Source organism: Alligator sinensis, unplaced genomic scaffold (assembly GCF_000455745.1).
Source record: "Alligator sinensis unplaced genomic scaffold, ASM45574v1 scaffold728_1, whole genome shotgun sequence".
NCBI lineage: Eukaryota > Metazoa > Chordata > Crocodylia > Alligatoridae > Alligator > Alligator sinensis.
This window is the reverse complement of record NW_005842825.1, coordinates 1-24298: the sequence shown is the minus strand read 5'-3', so window position 1 is coordinate 24298 and position 24298 is coordinate 1. Positions and strand designations below refer to the sequence as shown.

The following is a 24298-nucleotide window of genomic DNA, read 5'->3' as shown; positions in this document are numbered from 1 at the left end:
AAAGAGTGGGCCAATATAACCTCTTGTATGTACCACCCAGTAGAGTTTCTGAAGCCCATGCCAGAGTGATAAGTAAGGTGCAACATCAGTCAATCCTCATTACATACACTGATATGCAGATAAAAGTATCATCAATATAAGACATTCATCATACCAAGCACAAAGTACCATTTTAATTTTTATGTTGATACAGAGCTTTGTCTCTCAAATATTCTTCTAAACACTGAATTGCAAAAGGGTCAACATCTGTGTCAAATTTGTTAGCAAAGAAGTGGTGTTTCCACAACATCCCGTTTAAATCCCCCACCCCAAACACACACACAGAACGGACATGAATTCCATGGCATGGTGGATAGGGAGCACCGTTAAATACATCCCCTTCGAAGTACTGCCACTTCACAAATCTGGCAAGGGCATTCATGTCAGAAACATCATACTTATTGCTGGAAGAAACTGCACCTGGAACTTCCGGGATTCTTTGAATAGTAGCCCACAAGTATTCATCAGGGCTATATGTATCTTTAGCCCATTCAATAAATTTAAGGATTTTGCTGTTTTCTAACACATACGCTACAAATCTCCTACTAACAACAAAATAGGCACTGCCAGAAAAAATAGGTGTACTAAGAGGTGGTAGTTTTTTGTCTACACCCGTGTTTTTCAGCTTTCCGTCAACAATTTCATAATGGTTTTTCCATCGTACTTCTTTGTTTGGAGGCATTTTCTCAGTTTCTAAACTGTTTTCACCCTTTAAAGCTTTCAATTTCTCTACAATTTCCTCATTGGTTTTAATGGGAAAGTCCATGCCACAAAGATTTATCAAATATTTCCATTTTGTATTCCTCCTGTAGAGGTCTTTCATGCAGTTAAGGTCTGCTTGTACCCTGCTCCATGATGCATACACTACACTTTCCGTTTGGCTGGCAATAAAGACATTATCAAAACATGATGCAATTCCCTTCACTGCAGCCAGATAAGATTCAGGAGACTTTTTGTCCACATGAATGCAGTAGTAATTCTGATGAGTATAGATTGACCTTAGAAGTCTCTCAAACATATCAATTTTGTGATAAACCACTATTGAATAGGCAATAGGAAATTCAGCTTCTTCTTTGCTGAGGGGTTCCATAATATACTTCCGCATCCTGATGAAGGAAGTGCAATCTGTTGTCATATTAATATAATCATTTGCTGTCAACTTATGGCGTTGTTTAAATGACATGGATAACATCTCAAGCTTTACTTTTTGAATTTCCTCTGTATCACCATGCAGTATCTTGGTGCAGTTAATATGGCTGGCAGGGTCTTCACCAGTCAGGTACAAATGTCTGTAATTTAAGTGGTCTGGCTTCTGGTTGATTTTTAGAACAGAAAATACTAAGAAAGACAGAATTAGCACCAGAAGGAGAAGCCTAAGACTGTGACACTGACGAAGTTTTCTTTTCAGCATTTCAAACATCAGATTACTTCTCTTTGCTAAATAATTTTCTCTGGATACTTGAACTCATACCCACTTCAGCAAGTCGTTAATTTGCATTCCTCGTAAGTCTGCTGTGTTTGCATCTTGGGAAACTGAAGGAAAACCCTAAAAGACAGAAGTGAAATAGAAGAAATCTTTCAGACATTTTAAAAGTAGCTTAAGTAGGTTAATTTAAACATCTTTGTTACATACTGGTGAACCGGTTGAGTGGGGAAAAAAGGGATTCTTGAAATTACAGAAGGCATATTAAATAAAGCTTGTCAAAGTTTAGATTGGTAAAAAATTAAATGAAAATAGCCAACTTCTCATGCATGTGTTCTCCAATTTTGTGACCAGCTCTAGTACTGCATCCCCAAATTCAAAATCTTAGTTAATGAACATGCAACCTTTCCTGCTATGTTAGTGAATGATTTTGGTAACATTTATTTAAGTAATCAACTACTGAAACTGCTGAATTCCTTTAAAATTATTAGCACTTTAAAACAAAATATGAAGATCTTTTGTAGAGATGGCTCATTCAACTCTGAACAAGTAATTCAGCTAGCCAACCAGTAATTCAGAGTTTTGCATCATTCTGAAAAATGCAACGTGTTCAAGGCTAGTAACTTTTAAAAGTTTTGTTCGCATTTTAATTTACCACTCATTTTCTGGAGACTAATTTCACACTTCACCCTCATTTGTAACGTGGCCCATATGTAGATTCAGCATTTCCTTCTTGTGACATACACCTCTAAACATTCTGAAAAGGGAGGATGGATGTGTCTCTAGGCGATCTGTCAGGAAAAATCTGAAAAATAGGGAAAAATACTTTAGATGACTACCATGCTAGCGGTCAGAAAACTCGTGTAGACAGCTCTCAGACTGAAATGTTATCATTATCTTTACAGCTCTGTTCTGGAGAATTATTTAAATTGCACCGACATGTCTGTAAGCATCCAAAAGTACAGCTCTTAGTAATGATGTAATGCAGTGTTTTTCAACCATTTTGGACTTGAGGCACCCCTCCATAACTTCTGTGAACTGAATGGCACCCAGTTTCAAAAACTAATTTATATATTACCATGATTACCACCTTGCAGAAGGGCTGAGTAGTAGGAGTGGGGGTGGGGGACTGACCAGGCAGGAACAAGCCTGAGCCTGCCTTTTATCTGCTCATCTCCTTGTTCCTGGAAGCACCTTTCAAAGTACCTGACAGCACCTATGGATGCCACCATACCCTGGTTGAGAACCACTGATGTCATACATAATCTATGATATAACTGAACAAATGCAGCCCTGCAACATCAAATCAAGTGTCTTTCCTTTCTTTCATGTACAATTCTCAGTGGTTTTATTTAGTAGGATTCTGTTTTGCCAGCAGATCTGCATCGCACATCAAAGAAACAGGCATTTGAGGGGCCAGTGCCACGCTATATGCTGACTGAAATGTTCCATCATCCTCCCAGAAAAAAAAAAAACCTAAACCCACAAGTCAGTCAGCCCATTGTACTGTGTGCAGGCACAGTGGCTGTGCAGTCGAGGTATCTCTGGATCCATACTGAAACAAGAGTTTGAGCACAGCTCCAGATTTCTGCTGGCTGTCCCCAATCTAAACAACTTGTAAACTGTTGCCTGGCTAAAATAATATGGCATGATGAAGCTCTGTGGGGAGGTACCAAGGCTAGCTCCAAATCAACCAGTCTGAGTACCAAAAGAAGTCCATCTGGGTTTAGTGCAGTACTTTCCCCAGGCTAATAATCCCAGCAGGGCTAAGGGTGAGATTATACATTTGAGAGAGCAGGTGCTAATTATAAGGAATGTTAGTAAATGTTAAGGCTAGCGAGTGCTGGTGATCAGTTATATGTTAACAGTTAATGGTTTGTAGTAATGATTTTCTTTGTTTACATAATTCATAGGTTTCCTACCTTCATATTTGACAGCTGTTTTGCACATGTATAAATCAAGTTCCGGTCTTACCCAAGTCTGCACTGTTCAGTTTCATATTTCAATATGAACAAGATTTTGCTTGTAATTCCTCCAAATACAATAGGTAAAGATTGGCTATTGGATTGCCCTGCAGTATATGCTAATCAGCCAAGCACAGATGCTAATATGAGGGCCCGCTTACTGTACACGAAACAAATTAATAGATAATTTAGCTGTTTAGTTTTTGATGTTACAGTCATGATGATACAGCATGTTAAACAGTAGTGGATCAGTTAAAAAGCCACCAGATTCTTCTAAGTGAAAGAGCACCATCCCAAGTACCAGGGATTCATGCATGCACCTGGTATTGATAGCTGGTATTTAGTAAAAATCAAGATGTTTAACTACCCTATTAGTAAGCAGACGTATATTATGAAATCGTTTTGGGGGAAGGGTTCAAACACATATTGCCTACAATGAAAACACTAAAATACATGCAAACTGGAGGACTGTTATAAATAAATTTAAAATCAATTACATTTGGACCAGTTTTCAGATACCTTTGACTACATACCTACCAACCCCACAAAAATTAAAGTCTTTTGTAGAACTTCCATTCTTTAAGGTTTCAGAAAGATTACTGAGAGCAGAGTTTAAACTACGGCTGCCCACCTTCTAAGCACCCATGGGCTAAACGACCCATGGGGCACACCAACAGAGGCCAAAACAGAGTGAGCCACAGGTCCTCAGCCATCCCCACACTGCACTGGGTAGAAGTCCACTGCTCCATGCACCTGTGACACTCCTCTCCTGCACTGCTGCGCTATATACTCACAGGGAGGCCTCACTGTTGCACCACGTCTGTGCTCCCCAATAGCGCTGCACCATTCACCTGCATGGCCCCAGGCTCACCCTCAGCTTCCCAGGCTGCCCAGGAAGACAGGCCAGGCAGGAGGCTGCAACTTAACTCTTTGTTAAATTTGTGGGCTGCATGGATTCTGCAAGCTGCCAGATGGAAAGCCCTGGTTTAAACAATATCAGTATTCCTAGAAGCTTTTAGCAAAAGCCAAAGGTGGTTTTTCCCTTACACAGTATGTACAAAGATACACCCCACACAAGCCAAAACACACCCAACGGCCTTCAAACATAAAATCGATGTGGTAATAGAGCTCTTTATATATTGGCTTCTCTCTTCAAGGAATCTATTTTTTATTTTAAGAAGTTGAGTTAAAGCCTAAATATTTAATGTTGTACTTCGGTAACTTTTTCTAACAGCCCAAATTTCACAAACCAACACCTCCTTTTTTTTTTACTTCTACTTTAGCACAAGGGATTGCTGTGCCAGCATACAAGTCAATTCCCTGAAGTGGAAACAGCAACTTGAAAACATATCAATAAAAATCTCCCTTTAGTTTTTTTTCTTTAGGCCAAACAAGTTAATTCTCCCTCTTCTCCAGGAAGTGGTCTGAACAACTTAGATGGCTACAGAGACCATAGTCTGAAAGAGTTGACATTTTCAAGATTTCAGGTTCTTACAGATTTAAAAATATTTCCAGAAGAGATAAAGGCACCAACTTTTTATGGTGAAAAAGGGAGAGAGGGAAAGAAAACGCAAAGAAAATAACTGCATTGAATCAGATCCCTTGGAATTTGACTATAAATGGTTATGTATCATCTTGTAATAAAAAAGTTTCCTGAGAGCGTTCTAGCTGTATCAGAATATAGGTTCATTACAACAGAAATATATTCATATCAGGGAGAAAGATAATTATCATGTTTTACTAATTTGTTTAATTATAATGGGATTATATGTTAATATATACACACACTGTGCACATACACACAATTTTGACTAGCAATGACAATTCTCAATGTCAGGGATGCAACTGAAGCAAGGTTGGCAGAAAAATACACAAATTAAAATAAATCAAATTCCTTTCATATCCATGCACTTGTAATTCAGTGTAGTTGGCCTAGTTATAATAATGGTGCTTATTATGTACAGGGAAGACAACACAGGATGGACAGAGTACTTTTCCTTGGATTTACTGTAGACACAGTAAATGAAGTCTGTCACAGATCACCTCTAACTATCATTTCTACTGCTTTGCTCAGAAATGAAGTTTCTCATCGATACCTGCTAGTATACATAAAGCATTCTTCAAACATTCTTTCACCAAAATGTCATAAACACCTGCCTTCACACACCCACTTAGCAGAAGATTAGAGGGCACTGTGGTAAAATGCCATACACAGGCTGTATTATAGCTTCTAAAGACCACTCTATAAACATGCCATGTTTCTTATCATCTTCCCCTAAGCATCTGCTACTTGCTACTGTCAAGACATAAAATATTGGGTTAACTGGAACCTCTGTCTGACCCTTTATGGTCATTTCCGTGTTCTCGTGCAGAGGATTGCCAGTACCACAACAGACAGTATTCAACCCATGCACCATGGAATGCACCAGACACACAGTTCATGCTATAGATGAATATTGCTGTTTAACACCTTCAGCTACTACACTTTGCAAAGAGCATAGCTTGCTACATAATCTGTCCTGGTACAATTTATGAGAAGACTCCTTTTACAGCTGTACTCACATGTACAGCGTGTACTCACAGCGTGCTGTACTTTGTTGTATTTTTTTCCATCTCTGGTTGCCAAAAGCTACTGTTTACTCTACCTGTGGTTAGAGTGCTGTTGCATGTGATACTTTTACTGTTCAATAATCACACCCTTCTTTTCCATTATATGTAGTTCAAAGACCTAAGACTGATCAGTGTTACAAACTGTTCTGTTCTGTGAACGGAAACACACTGCCCCTTCCAAACACAGGAATCTTGTAATTATGCTAAAGACACGAAATTGGCTGTGAACTGCACTTGCAAGTCTTCTGTGACATCCCCTGTGCTATTTAATGAATGTCTTTCATCTCTGCTCTTCCCTTACTCTATGATCATCTGTTTTAGCACTTGCATTCTACTCTTAAAAGGCTGAGAGCCACTTTTTCCATAATCAGGGCACTGCACCACAACCTCTCTGAATTTGGTGGCCTTGGGTAAGAACCACTGTTGTACTGCCTCCATTTACCTTAGTGGTTATCAAATAGGGTGCTGCTCTATGCTCTTGCCTCTTTAAGGTTTTCTGATAAAGCTAAGGCAAGCAGGGGAAGAAACATAACTCATGAGTTTCATGCCCAGGGCAAAACTCCTCTATGTTGCTGGGGGGAGGGTTGGGGTAAGGGGGGGAAAAAAGTGAGAGATGGGAGAAGGACACCTGCCCTGGGTGTCCTGCAAAGGGGCTAACTCCAGCTAAGCCTAGCTACCTGGACAGGCAGCACAGAGGACTTCTACTGGGTGGCGGGCTAGCCTTGCTCTTCCCAGCTCACATACGTCCTTTAGCTCTTTAATCTGGTTCCCCAGTAACAGTTTTTTCCCTGGGCTCAAACACACAGGCTCTAATGCCCTGGGTTCTTCTGCTTTCCAGGGCTCAGCCAAAAGATAAAAACAAATTCAAATAAACACACCCTTAACTTGGGCCCAGCAACACAACCTTCAAAACCCTGGGTTAAACTGCACCATGGGGCTCACTTGCAAATCTCAAACAATCCAAAAAAACCCCTAAACACTCCCAGCGTGGGCTAGTTCTCATCCTGTAATCTTCCTTTGAAGCATCCTCCCTCTCTATGAAACCAGTTTCCCCTCAAGGCCCTCCTCCATTCACGTCCTCTTCCTTTCCTTTTATATCTGGTCAGCCAGTCAACTTCCCCTCATAATTGCTGATTGCCTGCTGGCTGAGGACCTTTACATGGGTGGCTTCTGGCTGGCAGATTCACTGATTCACAAAGTTTAGGGCTGGAAGGGACCTTGTGAGATCATTGGGTCCAGCCCCAAAGCTCTGAGCAGGAAAGACTGCTGGGGTCAAATAACTCCAGCAAGGTATGCATCCAGTCTCCTTTTGAAGATCTCCAGGGTAGGTGCCTACATCACCCTCACTGGATGTCTATTCCAGAACATGGTCTCACAAACTATGAAGAAGTTTTTCCTTATATCCAGTCTGAAACCTTCTAGGAGTTTATGACCATTGCACCTGGTTTTCCCTGGGGTGTTTTGGTGAATAGTTGTTCACCTAGCCCCGATGCACTCCCCTGATATATTTGTAAGCTGCCACCAAATCCCTCTGAAGTCTTCTCTTTTCCAGGTTGAACAGTCCCATATCTGTCAGGCTTTCCTCGTACAGCTCGCTCTTCAAGCCTCTAATCATGAGTGGCTCTTCTCTGGACTCTCTTAAGCTTCTCCACATTCTTCTTGAAGTATGACGGCCTCACCAATGCTGAGTAGAGCGGGGTCCCCCAGGATTCAGTACTTGAACCAGTGTTTTTCAACATCTTCATCAATGATTTGGATGAGGGGTTCTTAAAGATTTTAAAATATTTCCAGAAGAGATAAAAGGCACCAACTTTTATGGTGAAAAAGGGAGAGAGGGAAAGAAAACGCAAAGAAAATAATTGCATTGAATCAGATCCCTTGGAATTTGAATATAAATGGTTATGTATCATCTTGTAATAAAAAAAAAAGTTTCCTGAGACTGCTCACTACAGCAGAAATACATTTGTATCAGGGAGAAAGATACTCATCATGTTTTAGTAATCACTGTTTGGTTATAAGGGAATTATATTTTAATATATACACATCTTGCTGCAGTCTTAGATCAACTCAGAAAGTTCTGTCTCTCCACGTGCCACCTATTTGTTGTAGTCATTTTATCCCTTATGAATTCTACTAGGTGTGCACCATTTATAATCCATAATATTAAAACATTTTCTTGCAGTTAGGACTACTCAAGTACAATATTTGCTCAGAGAAGCAATTCTTCTGCTGGATAAAAAAGTTAGGTGGGAAGCTTACTGTGGAAACAGGTTTTCAACAGAGAATCAGGGCAGGTTTAACTGCAATTTTGTTTTTACCAAAACTTAACATCTGATCTTCCCATTGTGGAGTCTGGTAGGGCACGGTTTGTGCCTGCCACTTTAAGGGCCTGAGACAGCAGCCAGCAGGTGCTTGATGAGGGCAGCCACTTTAGATTCAGTGCTGCCCATATAAACAGGGCATTTTGCTGCTGGGAGGCTAGGCAACAATATTGCCTGGTTGCAGGTGTCATCTGGAGGTAAGGGAGGAGCTGTAGGGGATGGATAGGAGGCTCTTGGTCCTGGGCATGACCTAAAACTGCACCCTGCCGGGAGTGGGTGGCCTGGGGGGGCTCTCAGTGGCGTGAGAGCCCCCAGGAAATGCCAGGCCAGTTACCACCCCGATGAAAGGCGGGTCGGGGCACCTAAACCCCTAGCCCCCACAACCCTTTGTAGGGTCTAGTACTTGGACCCCCAGAGAGTGGGGCCATAGACTCACGCCTGTCTGGACATCCCCTGACTGGTCAACGCTGGGGCCAGGGGCCCACTGCGAGGAACACCCAAGAGCTGAGGTCCTGGGGTTCCGACTGGCCTGGAGGTGGGCCGGGGCTAGTAGCCAAAGATCCCGGGGGGACCACACCCATAAGAGGGAAGCAGTTCAGGGAGCTATGCTGCCCAGGATGAAGGTGGAATAGGCTGCCTGATGAGAGGAATCCAGGTGGGGTTCAAGTAGTAGGATTCTGGGGCCCAGTGTGGGGTCAGTGATATAGATAACATCTGGATGCCATCTGCGAGGCTTGGGCTGCGGTGCAGGGGAAGAACGGAGTCGCAGATAGCACCCCCTGGCATCAGGTCAAGAAATGGGCAGCCTCCTGTTTTATTATGATCAATTAAATAATTAACAACAAGGCATGGCAGAAAAGAAGGCAGGCGGTTAGCCCAGAAACAGGCGGGCGGGCCACCGTGAAATCGGCCCAGAGCAGCCCCCTGTTGCATGGAGCCTTTTATGAAAGTGAAAGGCAAGAGCAACCAACACTGAAAGGGCAAAGGCATGGAATTTAATGTCGCCCAGGTGCACATGGGTTTGTACTCCCCTCTTCAATTGAGGGAATTATTGACAGGGCAGCATGCTGCGGAGGGACACAACAGCCCAGCGGCCGCCTCCATCGCCTATAGAGTCAGGCCCAGTCAATCAATTACTTAATTATATACAAATGTATTATTACAACAAAACCATTAAAGGGTAAGGATATTTATTTATTTTTTTATATCTACACACACACACACACACACCCCCCCCGCCCCAGTTATTATTAAAAAATACAAATGAACAATAGAACTACCCAGAACAAAGAATACTGATTAGGCAACCTTAGAACTCTATTAATATACAAACTATTACTTCAACTTATTCACAAACTGTAAAGCACTGTCTACAAATATAACCAGCATTAGACTACCTTGGTGTCCTTCAGGGCAGGGGCCCCACTCCCAAGGTACCACTACAGGAAAGGAGGTGGGGGGAAAGAAAAGGAGAGGGGGACCCCAAAGGCTCCTAAGCCCCACTGCTACCACCCAGAAGCAGCCCACATGATGCCTCTTCACAACCCTGGGGGTCCCTCCCCTGTGGGGACCCTCTCTTCAGAGTAACTTACTACTCCAAAATCCCGGAGGGTTGCCTCCCGTTCTCCAGGTTGAGCTGTGTTCCCTGCCGGGCTTTCCTACCACCCAACTCTGCTGCTGCTGGCCCAGCTTAGCTTTGTGTGGCACCAGGGCTTGCTCTACTCCTGGACCCTCTGTGCAGCATTGTTTGCAGTGAGCTGCTGCCCCATGCCAGCAGCTGTAGACCCAAACTACTTCAAGCGGCTCCCAGGGTGTCTCACCCTCTGTGTAGCGCCTGCTGCACTGAGCTCCTGGCCTCATGCGAAGGTTGGGGATCTGAGCTGCCCAAACAGCTCCAAAGATCCTGCTCTGTGCACTGGCCTGTGCACCATGTCTCTGGCCACATGTCAAAGGTTGCAGACCCGAGCCACCACACGCAGCACCCAGGGTCTAGACGCCATGTACTGTGCTGCACACCAAGAGCCTAACTGCTGAAGCCATCCGCAGTTCCCCACAGATAGAAGTCTTCAGGGGCTCTTCCTGGGCTACTACTTTGCCCTGCTAAGCAGCTCTCCTCAACTCTTCTAAGCCTCTCTCTTCTCCATCCCCGATGCATCTCCCTCATGCTGGGCATGTAGCTCCTTTTGTACTCTCCGGGGCTCTGCCCCTGAAGTCTTCCGGACCTGACAGTTTACAGTCTTCAATCAGGTCCAGGGGAGCTCTTCTCTCCCTCCCCTCAGGAAAGGGACGTGACTTTGTTTCTCTTGCACCCTCCTGATTTGTGGATGGGCTCTACCAATCAGAACAGCAGAATCTCAAGCCTGGGACTCAACCCAAGCTCTGAAAGGTAAGTCTGCTACATTAATACTACTCACTAAAGATTAGAGCTATTTAGTACCTAGCTTGTTAGGAAGAGGAGGACAGGTAGTTAGACTGAGGATTAACATCCAGGAGAAACACTGCAAAGAGTACAGCAAGAGTACTGAAAGATTACACCTATCACCAACAAGTATGCCCCATACAAGAAAAAATCCTTGGGATGATCAAAAATGCCAAAAAAAAATGTATACTTAAGCAAGTTGCCTGAACTACTGACTTGAGAACACTGTGTAATGACATCCAAGTTTTAATAAGGGATTAGAGAAACTGAAGGTGTGATTAAAGAGGCCTCAGTTCAGAAGTGCAACGGTAACTGCAAAACCAAAGCTATCAATTTATACCTCAAAGTAGAATATTTACATAGTCCTCTTGCAATAGCATAGGTAACACTGGAGACCAGACTCTTACGCATCATAGGTGCAAACAAAATATTCAAATAAGAAGGTGGTTTGGCCTAAGTCCATAGGCCTTAAAAAAAGTAATGTCTATTTACAGGATACTGATAACAGCAACTGCTGTAGACAGCTTAGTGCAAGAATAACAAACATAAGAGTCACTCCAAGTAGAGTTACAGGACAAGTGCTAAATAGGAGAAAGACAAAACGTGACAAGTCCACCTTTTGTAGTGGATCTGGACTATAACATTTAAGATGGCTAAAAGCCTTACCAGACTGTACAGTTCTAAAGTTCTCTTCTTCCTCAATTCTTGTGTGCTCTTGTGTAACCAAAGTTCCCTTTTCTTGTATACAGCTGCAGCTAAGTACACTGAATTTTAAATTGAAGTTATATCAATACCTAGAGTGAGTAAAGATGTTTATTTTCTTTACTATCTTCCTCTTATCCACTTGTAAGTTGGGGATAACACCATGAATTACTAGGAGTGTCAGCCAGTAAGGTCTCCTATTTTTTCCCCCTCAGTCAAATCTTATTGAAAAAAATTACAATTATTGGGAGGGGAGGGGGGAACTTGCACAGAAAAAACTCTTACATCATTGCTGACCATTTGTTCAATGTAGTCTCTTTCTTTGTCAATGGCCTTTTCCCCTGGGTGAGCAAGGGCATGTAAAAGTAAAAGTTCTGTAAAAGTTTTTGTCCTTGTCGCCCAACCACTATTGTAGAGCCTCCATCACTTTGACATCATTCCAAAAATCTTGCCAACAAACTACAATGGCAACAAGTGGCAATAGGTGGGGCATCACACTCTGGGTTGTAAGGAAAAAGTGGCAAGAAGTCAAGAGGAACATCCTCCACGTCCCTGGCTTACTTAGGAGATAAAATTAGGAGGCATTACTTTCTGAATGCCCCTCATGTTTCTTGTAGCTAATTTTTCCTCTTAACCCATGTCAGTCTCCACTTCCTCCCTCCACTTCCTTTTTCAGCCCAGCACTTGAGAGACTTGATATTCTTCTACCAGATATTACTTTGGACATTTTTACTATGCACAGAGAGGTAAATCCTATGCAAACAACTGTAACTCAAGGATTGGTGGTTTCTGTCAATAAGATCATTAGTGCTGCATTTTTTTAGGCAACCGTGGATCCTCAGGATCATGGTGGACATGTAAGAGTTGTCCGAGTTGGAGTCCAGATAGGGGTTAGTATCTCAAAATGAACTTTATCTGATACATTTAGCTTCTCTGTATTCTCTGAGGAAGATGCAAACTAAGAAATGCTTCTTTGACAATTGGTAGTTCTCTAAAGGCAACAATAGTTGAGAGGCCATCGCTCTGAGCTGGATTTCAATAGGCAATTTGGAATTGTCCATTCAAAATTTGTGGTGTTTTTCTGCCAGAGGTTGAATAAATGATTAAACAAATCAAACGCTGAACTAAAGTATTTGGAAGAAATCAGAAAAAAAGAACACCCTATTCTACATGTTACCTTTAAACCATTTAATGAGGAAAGAAAGATAATTATGACATACTGGCATAAGGACAGAAATTTTAAAAGAATTAACATGCCATCTTCTTGCAAGGGCAGAAAAAAGGCACTGTGAAGAAAATGTTAAGTTATTATAGAGAAGTAAGTTACTGTTTAACGTCCAGAAAGCAGAAGGCTCCAGAGCACAAAGCAGCATATGACTAGAAGTTTGAATAACAAGACTTGGGAGAGAGAAAGACAGATACAGAATAATTCTGTGGGGTAAAAAATTGAGGCTGAAATTTGTTTCCAAATTTGATGCAGAAGAAATCAACCTTTCATTTTTTGTGTGTAAAGATTAAAGACCTCCAACCCACTCTAGAACAGCCATCAGCCAGATGGTAAAGGCACTCACTCAGGATGGTGGCAGGAGGGAGGGAAGGAAGGAAGGATGGGGCAGGGGAAGAGAAATCTAGATTCCAGTCTTTGCTCAAGTTTCTCACTGGTCTGGGGCAGAAATTCCACCCTGTACATGAAAAACTCTCTCAAAAAAGTCTGGATATGCCAGGTATTTTCCCATTAAACTGTTTTAAACCAAGCCCCCCCCAGATTTTTCCAGTAAATAATTTTGTTGAAAAGTTCATGACCCACTCCATTTGTGATAAATTTGCCCTGAAACCAAATATGACTGTCCTCACAATGCAGTAATACCTCGGAGTATCCTAGGTGACAATGGGCAAAATGAATATTCAACATGACCAGAGGAAAAACACCTGGTAAACCTACAAATGGAAGCCACCCACAAATGAACCACAGAAGCAGCATAATCTCAAAGGATCCATGTTACCACAAACAGAAGAAAGACACAAATGCAGCACTCGCTATTTGCACAGTATGAAAGTGCAGAGATGTGAAAGCCATTAGATAAGTTATGAATTTAAAGAGACATTCAGTTCACCATTGAGTTTGCATTTACTCAGTTAGAGGGACTTCAGTCTCCACTGAGAACACAACTATTAATCAAACCCAGAATGATGCCTGTTTGAGATCCATGTCCCAATCCTATGACATGTTGCACAGTCAAGAGCACTCTGAAATCAACAGGCCTTTGCATAAATAGAGTAGTCTGTGCATAGACATCACAGCACAAGATCAAAACCTTATTTTTTTCTCAAAGCATACGTTTAAGAATTAGAGCTCCTTTCTGAAGTCTTTTACACCCCTTTTATCTTAGAAGTTGACTGAAAAAGATCAGCACCACTCAATGCTAAATAAAGCAGAGAAGTACATTTGATGACTGTATTTTTATTAGCTAGCTTTAAAATAAAATGTGGTATTGATACCTCAAATTTGTTTCTTTGTTCCTTGAGGCTCCTCTGCAGAGAATTAACAGAAAAAATGAGTTGAGAAGCTGTGGGATCTTTTATATAAGAGCTACTGAAGAAACTGGTAGATAGGCAGGCATGTTCATGTGAGCTAAATAAGAGCATCTCATGTGTCCATAGCCTCCCCTGCTGAATATAAAGCTTCAAAGTACATGAAAAAGAAAGTGAAATATTCAGGGCGTAAAATAGTCAACAAGTGATACAGCAGAAATCTGTGGTTCTTAAATAGCTAAGTTTAAGAGACTCAAGTTGATGCCATTGTGTTAGTACAAGCCACTGAGAATGAAACTTAAATTTAGCATTCTTTAATTGAGGAAAAATCCCTGAAAGTTTCACATTTCATTTGCAGCACTAAAATATATGTACATTTGCTAAAATGTGGTTCCTCCCCCCTGCCTCACCTTCTTCTCAATGTAAAAACTGCAGGGGTGCCCCTCGTCTACCAGGAAGCTCAGGAGTAGCGTTTACTGTTATCCTCTCTGTGGTGGTGGCAATGCCAATCTGGACTCTCAGGCGGGCCAGCAGCTGAAGCCTCATGGCAGCTCCTTCCATGAAGCCAAGCTACACTGAGGCACCCCAACCTGCTGCAGCCTCTTTATGGTCTGCCCTGTACAGCATCTCCTGGAACAAGGAAGTCCACTTAAATGAAGTGAGCTATATTTGTACTTCATGTTTCAGCCAGGGTCTCCCTTTTAATATTAAGTTTGTATTAGCCTTCTTGCCACAAGGCCCTCTTTCTTTTCACGGCCTCTAGCCGCTGCCACACAAATCGAGAATTTGCAGGTTAAACACTAACACATGAAACACAAGGCTCTACAGCAGCATTTAACCCTCATGTGTATTTTTAACCAAGGCTGCTGGTATCCTATTTTATCATCTAATTTGACTAAGAGCAGATCTAATTAACATCATGGTTTAAAGTCTGAGAGCCATCAAAATATTTCCATGATCCTGTACTTGCTGAAAGAACTGCAAAAGCCATAATAGTGGAAATTAAAAAAAAAAAATGTTAATGGAGATGAGGTCACACAGCAGACCACAGAGACCTGAAAAATTTCAGCTTTTTTGCCATTATTAACATGTATGTGACTTTTACTTTCAGATGAACACCAAATACAAACTGTCCCTAGGTAAATACACAATGAAGAAGACAGACACAGCGAAGAACACAACCACACTTTAGGTATGGTAGTCTAATGTACCTTACAGTAAAACTGAAGTGTCTTGCCTTACCTGGGTTTACCTTGGGCTAGGCTAATAGTGGTAACTACTTGGCCTATTTCAGCAGTAGAGACTACTTGCAGTTTAGAAAAATAAATTAGACAGTTAGCCATCTATACATAACAAAATTATTCGATCATTTTTCAACGTACTGTATTTTAAGTGATGGTTGCTAGCATCTTACATTATCATATTGATATACAAACGCAGTTCTCACTGTGCAGAAACCTAATACTGGGTTTATTATTACTGCCCTCCTTATAGGATTTTGCAGCATATTTTCATCTCAGTAAGTTTAAAACAAAATGAAATGGTGTGAGAACTATAACAATAGAGCTAATTGGGAAATCCGTCAGCAAGCTACTGATTTATGAAAAGGTGGCTTTTACCATGTTTTATGAAGCTCTGGCTCATTCAATATGGAGGGCATTAAAAATGCTGTGTAAACTCCTGAATAATAATAACAAGGTTCCTTGGGTGAATTTGATATCTTTTATTCGACCAACCCAAATGGTAAGATGCCAAAAAAATACTGAACTATCAGCTAGAATTGCATACCCTCTTAATCACATGTAGGTCAAAGGAAGTAATTTCCAGGCTTCCAAATACCTGCTGTTCTCAGATACTTTATTCACATTCTGCTGTGTTCTAGCAAACTTATTAGGGACCAAAAGCAGGGTGGATTTGATTTAAATCACATTGATTTAAACTGCTGGCCGGGAAGTCTTGATTTAATCACCGTTTTCTACAAAAAGTGAATTCTTGTTATTTGATATCTTTTATTTATTTAACTTCTTGAAACTTTGCACTTTTAGAGTGAGGTAAGGGCTTTGACTCTGCACACAAACTTGCAGAGAGACAAGAGGCCTGATGGGTATGTAATCAGGTCTGTTATCTCTCATCTCCATATTCTGCTGTTAACAAGGATGTTATCTCTGGAGACACAAATCCACAGTTTGAGAACTGAAAGTAAGCATCACAGAGATGCTTAATGGGATCTTCTAGACTAAGCACTAAGTCCCATTGGGTAGAATGGTTTTCTTTTGATCTTTACAACTCTATAGAGCAGCCTCTGGGAACCCCATAAGATTGGGCCCCTAATACAGTCTATGGCCTGTTGTTGTTTTAAAACTTTTCTAAAAAGGTTACATGAATATATTGTCTCAAATTGTATAAAATTAGAAGTTATAATCCCTATTGTATGATGACATCTTTGAGCTTTAAAATATCTTTATTAAAACTATACGTAGGGTGTTTAAAAAAAAATCTTAACCAAAAAAAAATCAAAAACATATGATTAAATAAAAAAACGATTTAAATAAAAAAATCAATTTTTTTCATTTAAAAAAAACCATTGATGTTTATCCACCCTTACCAGAAGCACTGTTCCTTAAAAATAAATTAAATAAATTCTTACATTATATGTTCAATGCCAAGATATCCAAGCACTTCATTACATTTAAGAGCTGTTGTTTGGATTAGGTTCAAATAACAGGCACAGCACAGAAAATAACATTTTGGAAGTATCCAAAATAAAGTTCTCTTTAAGAAGTTCTGGGTAAAAAAAAAAATTCTGGGACATGCCTGTTTAGATCCTCACTGCAAAATTTCACATATGGAAAAGGTAAGCTGTAAAACACAGGTCCTTTTATTCAGTCAAGATGCCATCAGGTTTAAGCAGCAAACAAGCTCTATAGAAGGCAAAGGGGCACTGAATTATCTGTTTCCTGAGAAAAATCTGAGGCGTCCTTCAAAAATGAAACATGGAAATAAAATAGTCAGTGTGGTCAGGCACTCCCTTTACAGTGCTACCAATACCGGGGGCAGTAGGATGCCCTGGGTTGCCATCCCTCTGTAGCTGCCAGCTTTTTGAAGGATACTACATAGTTCCTCAGAAAGTTAGGGACAATCCTTCAGCAAACACCATATTAGCTACCATGAACATCATATTTCTGTACACCAAAATACCCCAACAAAGGTAGGTTACAAGCCATAAGGGACATTGTCCTCAACAATAGTACTGCTTCTGTTTCTACTACGTTCTCCTGCTTTATCCTCACATGCAGCTATTTCAGATTTAGAGACTCCCTAAACCTACAAACAAACATCACTGCAATGGGCACATCCATGGTTTCACAATATGCTAAAATCTTTATGACAGATCTTGAAGTCAGCTTCCTCTGCAGCTGCCCTCTCAAACCTCTTGCATACCCAAGGTATGTCAATGACTTCTTTATGTGGATACGAAGAAAGGAATTTCTACAGAAATTCCACCAACGATTTAACAGCCTCCACCCCTCCATCAAAGTGACCCTTAAATACTCCACCCAGCAAATGTATTTATTTGACTTGCACTTCATTTTGTAAAACTTTGCAATGGCTACGTCACCACTACACGGTATTGGAAACCAGCTAATTACTTCAGCTACCTCCACGCTACCAGCTTTCATCCTAACAATTCAAGCACAAACATAGTCACTCAAAAAATAAATAAATAAATAAAATAAAATAAATCAGAGCCAGATTCCACTACAATACCAACCCATGACAGGACAATAGAATCCCTTTGATAATTACTTACAATCCCCAAATTGAACATCTTAGACACACCATTAATAACTTCCAAGTCTTCCTGAAAATGATGACCAAGGATCCTGGATTTCTCTGATAAAAGAAAAAAAAATCCAATTTTCAGATTAGAAAAGTAATGCAAAATCCACATTTTTCCATGATTACAATGAAACTCCACTATATAGAGATATTTCTATACTAGTGGAGTTTCATTTTAAATCGTGGAAAAATGTGGAATTTGGGTTACTTTTTTAAATCTGAAAATTGGGGATTTTTTTTTTTTTTTAATCAGAGAAAGCCAGGATCCCTGGTGACCATCTCAAGCTAGCCTCAGGGGGGCAAACCTGTCTTGGCTTACAGGCATTGCCCCCTCCCCCAAGTTTTGGGACCTCCAGCAACAGACTACCTTACTCCAACTCTCACCAAGTCACCAGGCATTGCTACAGACTCAGATGCCAGCTGTACCCCCTTCATCAATGCAGCACTGGACCATACAGCACTAATTATAACATCTGAGATTCATTCATTAGCTCCTCCACCAGCATCATACATGCCATCATTTTTTAAGGTGCCCTCTGCTGTCTACACCGGCCAGACAGGTCAATTCCTTTGTAAAAGAATGAATGGACATGAATTCAACATCAATCTCAAAGACACACAAAAGCCTGTAGTAGAACACTTCAGCCTCTCTAGATATTTCACCACTGAGCTCAGAGTAACTATCCTTAAACAAAACAAATTGAAAAACCAATTTGAACACAAAATTATGGAACAAGAAATCATCCATAGACTGGATGGTGTTAACCAGTCTCAACAGAGACTATAGCTTCTTATCCTGTTACCTGGACAAGGCTGTTTACTCTGGTTTCCCCCAGGGGGTTAACTGCCTGGTTCATCTTCATTGAGCTAAGCAAACCACTTCTTACCTCTTAACCCTGTCCCTTGTCCCGTGCATTACTTTTCTATATAAAGCTCTTTCTATCTGACATTCCTTTCTGCAGCATCTGATGAAGCAGGTTGTTGCCTATCGTTTGAGTCCATTACCTTTGCCCGTGGCAGGGAACCGGACTTGATGATCTTACAGGAACCTTCCAGTTTCCTTCTATGATCCTAGGATTCTATAATGCTCATGCCTCCCAGTCAGTCTGTGGTGCTACCCTGCCCTACCTTCTTCTGCCTGTCTTCAGACTAAAATGGCTAGCTTACTCGAACCAGCCCTAGAGACTCATTCATGCAATGCTCAGAAGGACAACTATTTGAAAGAGAACAAAAGTTCCTAGAAGCCTTTTGTTGTTGCCATTGTTAACTGCAGAGCCTCATTAGGAGAGTTAATTTACACTCCAAGAAAGCAGCACAGCAGCTATTTGAGACTGAAATGCCCCCTTCTTAGGGGTAGATATGGGGGAGGGGGTGCAATGGTGCAGTTGAACCCCGCTTTGATTCCTACTCCACCCAAAGTTTAAAACCAACTCCCTGGCAGTGACAGCAGCAGCAGCATTTCTAGTCAGGCAGTGCTGAGGGTGTCAATTGACTTCATGGCTCATTATAACCTACCCCATCTCTTCTAAACTCTTCATTCCACTGTTAGACACCCACTCTTCTTTTGAATAGTCCTGATATTTCTCAAATCAAGCTATCCTTTCTTTTGCGAGTCTACTGCCTGTTCACTGCTCCGGCTCATGAAGCTCCTATTTCCCAGCCCTGCAGACTGTTTTTAACTCCTTCTAATTAAGTCCTATTCGGTTTTGCTTCAATCTCCAACTGAATCATACAGCTCTAGGTCCCTGGTGTTTTAACAAAGCTTTTAGTTTATTTTCACAACTGGAGAAAAATACACAGTTGAATTACATGTCAGATTACACCTCCCCATTTGCACCTTGCTTTGTCAAAATCCTAAATCTGCCTATGCCCCTGCCAGCTGCTCATGCTGGAGATGAACCATTTGGATGTAGAAAACAACACAAAGAACCTGAGGAAGAAGGGCTTGCCTTCAAAAGTTTCCATCCAGCAATGCAGCTGGTCTCATAAAAGGTAGCACCCTAAGCAATCCTGGTCTCCCACATAGGCTAAGCACACGCAGTCAAAAAGCCTGAGGCTGAACCAATTCAATCTTCACAGGCTTGTGTAAACTGCATAGATTGAACGGACAAGCAGGTGAACAGACTCACTTTTGATTCTGGAAATGCAGTCACACGCCTGCAGTGGCACAGGCCAAAAGCCAGGAGGCGCCAGAACACACCTCCCTGCTTGGTTGGAGCAGACAACTTTGGAGGAGGCTAACCCACCTACCCTGCGGACTGTGAGTTAACTTGAACCTGGAGGGGATCCGGGATAGAAGTTCAATTAGCCGATTTAACAGTTAAGTCTGATACTACATCCATCCAGGTTTATCTTAAACCAGTTTTGCTCATGCTGAAAGCAGTTTATGCGCACTGGACTTCTGTTGTGTTACAGATTTGAATGGATTTCCTATCACTTATACTGGTTTATGTGTAATTTCTGTCCCTAGCCATAACGCCTGGGCTATGACAACACTCTGACACCACCAAACCCGACCCCCATGTAGACATCCCGAAGCAGAAGAGAAGTCAACCCAGCCATGTACTAGCTTCTTGTTCAGCCACCTGCCAGAGGTCAGTCTGTTTAAGATGAAGGGACTGAGATCTGGATAGGGAGGCTTCAAAAGAAACACCTTAACATCTTGGACAGCCCTGGGCGGGACTGTAGGATCTAGCCGCATGGAAAGCTGTGATCTTTACATGTGCATACGGGGCAGATGCAATCCACATGCTGAGCAACACCGGCCCTAGCTCAGAGATCTGGAAGTGGAAGTTGTTATGGAGAGGGGAGGGTTCCCCAGCTACAGGCACCGTGGGCCTGCCAAGCGCCCGATGCCCTCCAGCGAGCTTGGCACAGGGCGGAGGGGAAGCACAGCTGGGAAGGTGCAGCTTGCCCCGGCCCCGGGTTTGCAGCAGGGGCCGCGCTCAGGAGACCAAAGCACAACGCGCAAAGTTTCTGCAGAGCTGCAGCGCGCAGGGGCGGGGACGGAGCGGCGAACAAAGAGGAGCTTGTTGAAAGGAGCGACCCCGCTGCCCACCTTGCCCCGCAAGCGCCTGCCCACCTGCCTGGCCGCCGGCGGGGGAAGCTGCCAGGAGAGCCCAGAGCTCCTCAGCCGCCCGGTCCCGGCTCCGGCCCCGCTGCGCGCAGCCCAGCTCAGACCTGCTCAGCCGGCTCCTCTGCCCCGCTGCCGCCCGGCCAGGCTCCAGCTCCTCAGTGGAGGGGAGAAGCGCCGCCCCTGGGCTCCGTGCACAGGAAAACTGGGTGTAAACGGAAGAAGCGGGGAAAGTCCCGGCCAGCTGCAGGTAGCGGGGCGCCGCATGAGCGCGCCCGTGGGCAGAGCCGGGAGCGGCGCGAAGCCGGCCCACAGCGCCTCGCTTGGCTTCTCTACACATATACACGCATGCATGCATGCATACATATACACACGCACACAAACATACATGCCCTTGTGTTGTTCTAGCAGACCCGTCACATTTTGTCTACCTGAAGTTCATGGTATCATTTGTAGCGCACACTGTATTTCTACTAGTATAGCTGAACCCTAATGAGCCGGCTTGATTATGGAAGAGAATCTCTGTGGAGATTTTATACATATAAACTTTGTGTGTGTGTGTGTGCGTGCATGCGTGTGTGTGTACACACAGATATATATAGATAGTTAGCTAAATACATACACATGAATGCCACCTGCCCCTGGAGGCTGGGGGAGCACCTTGAGCTCCTGCAGGCACAAGTGTGACAGCCAGAACCAGAGGGATTAGTAAGCAATAATATGTGCTTCTTGGAGGCATTTGGTATTTTGCCTAAATAGGTAATATTAGTTAATATACGCTTGTAAGTTTGTAAACTGCAAATGTAACTTGTCTGTCACAAGTTTAACCAAAATGATAAATTAACCGTTCGTGGAACTGACTGGGCCCCAGAGGCAAAGCTGTAGCTGTGAGATTAGCTGGCCTAACGGTTTTTTGCTCAGGGTTCAACCTTAGCGATAAAAACTGGATCTAACTGCTAGGCACACCCAAACACATTCCAGGAAAGCGTATCCCAAGAAAGCGTATTCAACTGAAGCCTAAAAGGGGTTGGGATTTAGGCGGAGCGATATCAATTTCAAACCTAAAGGTGTTGCATCATAATTTGGATAAACCTGAGTCTGGGTAATAAGCTTTTATGATAATTTTAACACCTTTCAATCCCATAGGGTAACAGCTATAGGGCAACATTGTGAGTGGCCCTGAGGCCAACAGATTAAAAAGACTAGGTATAAAAAACACATGCATCGGGTGGCCAGAAGGAAGGAGGGAACAGAACAGTCATTTCTGTCCCACGCCCGGACCCCAGACTCCCGGTGTGAGTGAGGATCAGATCCTGATCAAGGGATCTTCCCCGGTAATCCCTCTGACAGTGTCGATCATCAGGGACGCCTGACTTCGCTGGAATCACTTGGCGCGCACCTGGCGTTGAGCGACTATCAGTAAGTTGCCAACCCATGTCTGTCTATTTGTTGTTTTGAACAGCCCAGTGTGGCTAATACCCTCGCAGTGCCCAGTTGGCCTGTGACAGATTGATCTATCTATCTATCTGTTATTGTTATCTGTTATTATTTACTATTAGCTCTTTTATACTGCCTTATCTGCTTATCGCATTTATCTTTCTGTTAACTGTTGTGTGTGTGTAAGCTATAATAAATTTGCTTTTATTCCACTCCCAACTTTGCCTCCTCGATCCGAAACTGAATCAAACAGCCCAGTTGGCCTGTGATAAAATTGATACTCACAGTGCCCAGCTGGCCTGTGACACGTGGGGGGCAGGAACGTGGTGGCGACAAGCAGGGAGCTCCTGCAGGCAGCCACAGCACTGCTCGGGGGGCCAGTGCCACCCACCCGCAGGTGCCACTGGCAGTGTCAGCAGCACCTTTTCGCAGGGGGTGCACCGCCACGCTCAGGGGGTGTACCCACATGCACCCCTATGCATCACCAGTGTATATACATATATATGTGTGTGTGTATGTATGTGTGTGTTTATATATACATATATATGTAGGCAGACAAGGTTCTTTGGGGGGGGTGTGTGTGTGTGTGTGTGTGTGTGTGTGTGTGTATATATATATATATATATACACATCACCAATATTTTTTATTAGACCAACTACATGTATATATGTAGTTGGTCTAATAAAAGATACTGGATGGAGATTTTATATATCTCCATCCAATATCTTTTTTATATATATATATTTATCCATTTATCCATCCAATATTTTTCATATATCTCCATCCAATATCTATCTATCTATCTATCTATCTATCAGAAATCTCCACAAAGATTGTGTTCCATAATCAGTAAGGATCATTAGGAATCAGCTATAATAGTAGAAATGCAGTACGTGCTACAAATGTTATCATGAACATCAAGTCAACAAAATATGAAGGTTTTGTTAGGACAGCACAAGGGCATCAGGACTGTGTCAGAAAAAGAAAGCCCTATCTTTTTCTTTTCTTTTTTTTTGATGATAAAGCAGTAGAAATCTGCCTAGAGATTCCCTTCCATCTCTTCCATTTACCTGCCTCATTTTCTGAGATGGGAGTCTGGATATCATGTATCACCTGGGGGGCCTGTGGGCTCTTCCTGAAATATAGCTCCGTCTTAGTGAAGCTAGAAACACCTAGAAGCAGGTGAAGCTAGAAACACCTTTGTCAGGTGGAAGAAAAGCTCTATGGAGACTTCTGTTACTTTATTTTTTACCAATTAGGAGGTTTGTGAGAAAAAAGGGGGCTTTCTTTTCATGACAATATATTTTTCAGTGATTTTGCTTATCGTACTGTTACATTGTTTTATTACCACGTTTCCTGTCCTTCTTATTGCCTGCATTATTTCAGGTGAAGCATTCCCAGATTGTATGAGTTTATGCATGGAATGGTTGCAGATTTTTCCCCTCTCCTTCTGTTTATTATTGTAGCCCCCCTTCCTCCCTCCTGTTTTGCATAATTCTCTATGTGGAAAAGCTTGTGGTGGTTATACCCTCTCCTGAAAACATGGTGCCTTGTTTGCCCATGGTTTGGTTCCCCAGACCAAGTCATGGGAAACGAGATAAATTCTTCCTCCATCATTTGGCTCCATCTGAATACCTCATCCTCATTGTTTGTACCAAAAATATTCAAAAGTGGTAGTTTTCTTCATACACGTATGTATACATACCCAGTGCTTTTCCCCAGTTTCCCAAAAGCCATCCATTAGCCCCAAAATATCTTTCTCGTTCAGAACCAGAGTTCATTTTCCAGCATCATCCAAAGAATCATTTTGGTACTCCTTTGGTATTTACATAGCAAAGCATATATACTTTTTTTTTCTACAATCCTGTGCTTCTCAGGAGGCAGCTTCTCTCACACAGACCTCCTCATGTTCTTTGAAGAGAAGCAGCACAGATTTC

At 42.3% G+C, this 24298-nt stretch overlaps 1 protein-coding gene across 8 annotated transcripts; it reads right to left on the bottom strand.

The window, feature by feature from the left end:
- Positions 1 to 6: 6 nt before the first annotated feature.
- On the bottom strand, positions 7 to 21175 carry GCNT1 (glucosaminyl (N-acetyl) transferase 1, core 2). 8 transcript variants are annotated; one of them, XM_006035359.2, is made up of 3 exons: positions 21031 to 21175; positions 2118 to 2267; positions 7 to 1585 (listed from the first exon to the last, which is right to left on the bottom strand). In XM_006035359.2, exon 3 carries the CDS (start codon positions 1457 to 1459, stop codon positions 173 to 175), a length of 1287 nt encoding a protein of 428 aa, XP_006035421.1. In that variant the 5' UTR covers positions 1460 to 1585; positions 2118 to 2267; positions 21031 to 21175; the 3' UTR covers positions 7 to 172. The 8 variants fall into 8 exon arrangements, with proteins under 8 accessions (XP_006035421.1, XP_025047296.1, XP_006035422.1 ...); XM_025191511.1 differs by lacking the exon at positions 21031 to 21175 and adding an exon at positions 20909 to 20930; XM_006035360.2 differs by lacking the exon at positions 21031 to 21175 and adding an exon at positions 19980 to 19998.
- Between the last annotated feature and the right edge of the window lie 3123 nt (positions 21176 to 24298).